At 38.7% G+C, this 6,754-nt stretch overlaps 1 protein-coding gene and 1 pseudogene across 1 annotated transcript; one reads left to right on the top strand and one right to left on the bottom strand.

The window, feature by feature from the left end:
• Window positions 1–3,396, top strand: part of LOC132858743 (cystine/glutamate transporter-like) — a 5,310-nt pseudogene extending 1,914 nt beyond the window's left edge.
• Window positions 3,397–4,486: 1,090 nt separating this feature from the next.
• Window positions 4,487–6,273, bottom strand: LOC132858742 (forkhead box protein M1-like). Its single transcript, XM_060889206.1, has 5 exons — window positions 5,877–6,273; window positions 5,631–5,785; window positions 5,171–5,362; window positions 4,905–5,033; window positions 4,487–4,627 (listed from the first exon to the last, which is right to left on the bottom strand). The coding sequence occupies exons 1-5, from the start codon at window positions 6,271–6,273 to the stop codon at window positions 4,487–4,489; spliced, it is 1,014 nt and encodes a 337-aa protein (XP_060745189.1).
• Window positions 6,274–6,754: the final 481 nt, after the last annotated feature.

The following is a 6,754-nucleotide window of genomic DNA, read 5'->3' as shown; positions in this document are numbered from 1 at the left end:
CACAGCTAAGTGTGTTTTTATTTTCCTTTTCTTTGCAGACCTGCAGTGACCGCGTATATTGCCCTGGCTTTCGGACACTACGTCGTAGAGCCGTTTTTCACGCCGTGCCCAGCTCCTCTGCCATTAGTCAAATTAACCAGTTTTCTTGCAATGAGTGAGTTAAAACTGAATACAAATGAACTTTTTAGTACACCACCATCTAACCCACGAGTACAGTGCATTCCTTTGCCGTTCAACTGTATTTCCTTTATAAGTTCCTCCAGTTTCCTCAGGTTTCCTCTGATCTCCCAAAGACATGCTGAAAGGCAGGACACTATATTGCCAGTGTGTGTGCGCACCATGTGATGAAAAGGCGAATCCTCACTTCGATGCGGTGTTTTCTGGACTCTCAACCCAAATTTAGTCAGGATAAATGGAAAACAAAATAACAAAAAAAAACACTTATTCTACACAGGGTCACAGGGAACATGGAGTCTATCCCATGGGCAGATGGATGAAATAACAACCCAATCGCAGAGCAACCTCTCTCTCTCTCACACACAAACACACACACACAAACACACACACACACACACACACACACATGTCTTTGGACTGAGGGAGGAAACTGGAGTACCCAGAGAAAACCCCTGAATCACATGGACAATATACAAACACCACACAAAGGGAGGATGTACGTACGAATCAAAGTTCCGACCCTGGAGGCAAACCTGCTATCCACTAATACACTGTGATCTCCAAAAGAAATAACATACCATAATAATAACCCATAATAATAAACAGTGACATACTCTATTCCAATTGCATCACTTTGTTAATAACGGTGTTATTAATGTATTATATACATACTGTGTTATTCCAGCATTTTTGGTGGCAGTGAACTGCTGGAGTGTATCGCTGGCCTCTCGTACACAAGTCATCCTCCTGATCGTTAAGATCTCTGCTCTGGTTCTGATCATCATCCCAGGAATTATGGCCCTGTTCAAAGGTAGCACAGATCTGATTCTGGACTAGATTTAATACAGTATAACTGTATGATCAAGCAATGATGCGCTAAATAGTTTATGTAAAAAACTTGTTTTTAACTCCCTCTTCAGGTCAAACTGAAAACTTTGAGAATGCTTTTAATTCAGAGTCACTCACATTGAAAAAGCTGCCTTTAGCCTTCTACTCAGGACTTTATGCCTTTTCTGGATGGTAAGTGATGTGCTTTTTTTTCTAAATACAGTTTACATGCATTAAAATGAAATAAAATAAGCATGTGAATAAAAAAAGCCCACAATGTTGCATTTCTCTCAGTAGCATGTAGGCACAGGTCTATTCAGGTGTATCTACACACTGCTCTGTGAAATCCTGTTTGTCTTTGCCTTCAGGTTTGCATTAAACTTTGTGACAGAGAGGTAATCAATCCCAAAAGGTTTGTACAACAGGTAGAGAATAAAAAAAGATCCCAAGGCATCATCACATCTGTTCTTACCTTTATATTTACACTCGTTTCTTGCTGTTTCTTGTCAGGAACATTCCACTGGCCATCATTCTGTCCATGGTCTCAGTTACTATATTATACGTGCTGGTGAATGTAGCCTATTACACTATGATGACCGAAGACGAGCTGTTGAGATCCGACGCCGTAGCAGTAGTCAGTATGTTAGAAATATCAAACGGTGATCGATTTTTTAAAGGTCAAACTATTCACTGTCTAATTTTTTCGTCACACACTTTCACCAGTAAAGCCCTGCCCAGGATGGCATCACTGGTGCCCTTACTGGTAGCCATGTCCTGTCTTGGAGCCATGAACGGTGGGATCTTTGCAGTACCTAGGTATAGATTCTGTTCAAAGGAAACACATTGTCTCATTTATTAGGACACAAGATCACCTGCCGATTAATGCACTTATCTAATAAAGTGGACATTGTGTTTGTAAATTCTGCATCCTGTCTATTTAATCTGTTTCCTCAGATTTTAATGTGTCTGTGTGTCTGTGTGTAGAATGTTATTGGTGGCTGCCAGAGAGGGACAATGGCCAGTTCTGTTTTCCATGATACACATACACAGAAAGACACCGATGCCTGCTGTACTGTTGCTGGTAATGTATTGTATTGTTGTAATGGCTGCTTCTACTGAATCATATATATTTGGTTTTACTGTTATTGCCTTTTCCCCTCATGGGAGCATGAAAATATTATAAGTATTAGAACAAACACACGAATATGTATCTATACACTCTGACCAATCAGATATAAGCATTTATGCACTTTGTGGAATGTAACACTGTTTTAATGTAAGTTTTGTTCACCAGCGTTTAGTTGATGCAGTAACAACAGGCGGTTACTGGAAAATACTTAACACCAGTATAGTAAAAGTAACTCTGCTTGACTTGTGGCTGCATTGAATAAACCCATCTGTGAATATTTTTCATTAACAAAACGTTTCATTTTGTTCGATCCCTTATGTATGATGGACTGTCTCACTTCTTGTTGTTACAGTCCCCTCTAACTGTGATCATGGTGGCAAAAGGAGAAATTTATCAGTTGATCAACTTCGCTTCCTTCTCACGCTGGCTCTTCGTTGCCTTGGTTACGCTGGGGCTCGTCATCCATCGCTATCGATTCCCAGACCATCCAAAAGCTTTTAAGGTTTCAAACTAGATAATGAACTTACTTATTTCATAACCACAATGATAACAATATTAAAAATATATATATATATATATATATATATATATATATATATATATATATATATATATATATATATATATATATTGCTGTTTTATCACTGCAGATGTTTTGAATGACATGTTTATAAAAGATCAAATCGTTGATTAAATTTGTGAAATAATTAAAGCTGAAATGAGAGCATCTGTCTGTCTGTCTGTCTGTCTGTCTATCTATCTATCTATCTATCTATCTATCTATCTATCTATCTATCTATCTATCTATCTATCTATCTATCTATCTATCTATCTATCTATCTATCTATCTATCTATCTATCTATCTATCTATCTATCTATGCATGAGCCTAGGTTCCTCTGGCTGTTCCTGTCATCTTCACAGTGGTGTGCTTCTTCATTGTGGGTCTGTCTCTGTATTCAGACCCCTGGAACACAGGTTACAGTTTGGGTGTTACATTCACTGGGATCCCAGTGTACTACCTGACCGTGAAACACTCATATGGACACCTGTCAATCACAGGGGCTATGTGACTATGCAGTTTGTAATAAGCACTATACAAATCAAACTGACTTAATTTAATTGAATATTGAATAGAATTTCTTATACTGTTACTTCTTTTTCATTCTTTCCATTAACTTTTAAAGGAGTTTTTAGTGACCAGCAATATTATTTCCTCCCTTTGCTTTGTTTAGATTACTGCAGTAGACAACTTCAGATCTTACTGGAAGTAATACAGCAAGAAGTTCAGACCTACTGAAAGAACACTAAATGCTTCGGCGCCGTAGTCCGCATTAGGATCTCCTCGATTCGTCAACAAAACCGTCCAACAAACTCACAACGGATCGCCACGAACCAACCGATTCTCAAACAAATGTTTAGCGTAATAAGTAGTAGAAATAACATCTTGACCTTCAGCTGTGGAGTGTCTGTGGAGTCTGTATATAATGTAGCAGTATCAGCTTTGTTGATTTGTGCTGTAATTACAAGTAATTAAATAAATACTGTGAAACGCTAACCAGAGATCAGTCGTGTCAATTTAACTTACATTTATTGGAGAGTCATTTAATCTGGATTGTAGTATAGTGCTACTCAAAAAGAACACTTTCTGTCAAATCTCTGGACTTTCTACTGATAAATAATGCAATATCTTTAATGATAAAATGATAGTGACTTGTATACCGTGAAACAAACAAACAAATAAATAAATATTGCTGATTTTTTACGTTGGTGTTTTTTCTGCTGCTTCATGTTTGGAGACACTACGGCGAACCATCCAGTCCGCATATTCGGATTCTACATAGGTTTATCACCGGATGTGCTTCCTGACACAAACCCCCCTATTTTATCTGAACTCTGGGCTGAGACTGAGATTGTTCAACCCCTCACTGGCTGGGTTTGGTTCATTGCCTGGGAATCAAACCAGGGCCAAAGCAGTGAGAGAATAAGCTCCTGCCACTGGACCATTAGGATATGTAAATAAAACACATAAAAAAATAAAAAGCATAATAAAAACCCTAAATCTAAAAATGTAAAATAAGAATTCTGTTGATCTGTTCTAAGTTCATTATATTTTTGTTAAAACTTTATATTATAAGAAAATAAATTAGTAAAGAATGAGAAAAGTAAATCAATAACCACACACACACACGTTCTAGTATCTCTTTTAGTAAAATCATGTACGTAGAACAAAGGTTACGTGTTTAAATGAATACTGCAGCCTTTTCAACGTAATGTTGTTCTCTCGTTTTGGCTATTAGTGTCTATAACACTTTACAACAACAGGCTCCTCGTTGGAAAGTGGGACTAGACGCTACTTCTGACGCGAGCTGCTCATCTCTTTCTGTTTGCTGCTGCAGGGTTCACTGACGTACACACAGTGTGGTGTTCTCTGTGGTACACACACACGTTCTTCCTTTACTTCAGCAACCGGGAGGAGTTCACCCTTGGGGACCTTTTAAACAACGAAGTAGATGAGTTCCTGTTCTTACTTTATATGTATCAGTTTCTATGTGAGCATAACTAACTTTAAAAAGAAGATGCATAGGGGAAAAAGTGGCTTACTTGTTGGTAACAGACTTGCATGGCTTGTGGGAAAGAGGAGGCCGCTGGTTCAAACGGCAGGCTGCGGCAAGGTCGGGGAAGAGAAGAGGTCATGTCCACGTTTGTAAAGAAACTTAAAGGTTAAGCCTTAAAAGTAGTTTTAAATAAAGAGAAAGATTTCTGTTCACCTTGTACATCTGGTCTAATGTCAGACCGCGGTTTGCTTCATGTTTAATGGTCCAGTAGGAGATCTTGCCGTCTGGTGTGCTCTCTCTGATGAACATGTCGTGCAAGGAAAGGTTATGGCGAATGGAGTTCTAATAGGACGAGAAAAAAAAACAGATAAAACATACAGTAATAACACAGTAATTCATTTCCCTTAGATGATAAAAATAATAAAGTCTGCTCACATAGGATTAAAGTCAAATAAATATTAAAAAAAATAATGTGTTACCTTCCAGCCAGGTTTAACTAGATTCCTGAAGTACGGGAAATGGTCTTCTATCCAGTTATAGATTTCCTTCAGTGTCATCATCTTATTTTTCTTGCTATTGATAGCAAACTGGATCATAGCCATGTAGGAGTACGGTGGTCTTTCTGACAGAGGGCCCTTAACGGCACTCGGGTCTTCCTCTGTGTGTTGTGGCTAAAAAAGGGAAACAGAATCTGTTTTTTTTTTTGTACAAGAATAAAAGGAAATCCAACAGCCTACAGGGTTTACATCTAAAGAACAGATATCTTGTTAATGCTAAATGAAGTACAGTAAACACTGATGACATGGATTTAATCTAAAGGGAACTTTAAGGAAGTGTGTATGATTTGAGACTCTGTAGAAACGATACAGACTAAAAATTAGCGAGTGCAGAGAAATAAGATGCTTTAGAAAAGGACTCCAAACAATATATAAACGATACCTCCTGGAGCTGTACACAGCCATCGAAATTCTCTTTGTCAGAGTCTTTCTTTCCTGCTTCGGGACCCGAGACTTGCGTGCTCATTTTCCCCAACCACTGGATGTTTGTCAGGCTGTCATCTAACACGCTGCAGTTTGGCTCATTTTTCACTGGCACTAACACAAACAGCAGAATGAACAACTGAATAAACACTAAGGAATAAAGAAGGAATAATATATAGGATACGCTGTATAAATTAACACGTACATCCACTGTTTGGTAGAGTTTGGTCATTTCCAGCTACACCTGCTTCAGGTCGGTTTTTATTCTCTGATGTGGCCTGGAACAGAGCTTTAACTTCATCCTCAGATCCACATCTTCCACTCAGAAAAATGAACTTGTTTGGCCCCTGAGTACCACGTTCCTCCCTCTTGACAGTCAGTGCATCGAGGACGCTCTGAAGACCGGCGGGTTCTGGTACGACGACCACTAGTGCCTCCGGCCTAGTGGGATGGTCCACAACGTGGATGCCGTCTTGTGCAGATGCAGAGACGGATCGTGCTCCGGACGCCGTAGAAGATTTGTTCTGCGTCTCGTCGGCTTCGTTTCTTTGAAACGGCCGTTTCCTCCTCGTGAGGATTATCGGCCTCCTGGGACTCGACATCATCCTGTTCATAGCAGACTGGATACCTGAATAATTCATACAACGTAACAACAAAGTAAAACGTTATCTCACATTTTATCATAGAAATCAAACCAACATTTCAATGTGGATGGATGTTTAAGGACCATCACCTTAAATCCACAACCTTAACTTAACTTAACTTAACTTAACTTAACTTAACTTAACTTAACTTAACTTAACTTAACTTAACTTAACCAACAGCAGTAGCAGCTGAAATTAACCTATAGTGCTCTCAAATATATAAATATTTACAGAATTAATTCATCACCTACCTTGAAAATCTCTAAAGGATCTCTGCTCCTTTCCTTCGACCGACAGTTTGATGGACTGTTTTTTTTTTTCCACTTAACTTACAGAGATTTTGAAGATCAACAACTTCAGTGACGTCACTGTGTAGTTACTGTAACTAAGTGATACAGCAGCACTAATCTACACCACATGACTGGATCACATTGTTGTT

The sequence above is a fragment of the Tachysurus vachellii genome, chromosome 16 (assembly GCF_030014155.1).
Source record: "Tachysurus vachellii isolate PV-2020 chromosome 16, HZAU_Pvac_v1, whole genome shotgun sequence".
NCBI classification, from domain to species: domain Eukaryota; kingdom Metazoa; phylum Chordata; class Actinopteri; order Siluriformes; family Bagridae; genus Tachysurus; species Tachysurus vachellii.
The sequence above is the reverse complement of the archived record's forward strand: the minus strand, read 5'-3'. Positions and strand labels throughout refer to the sequence as shown.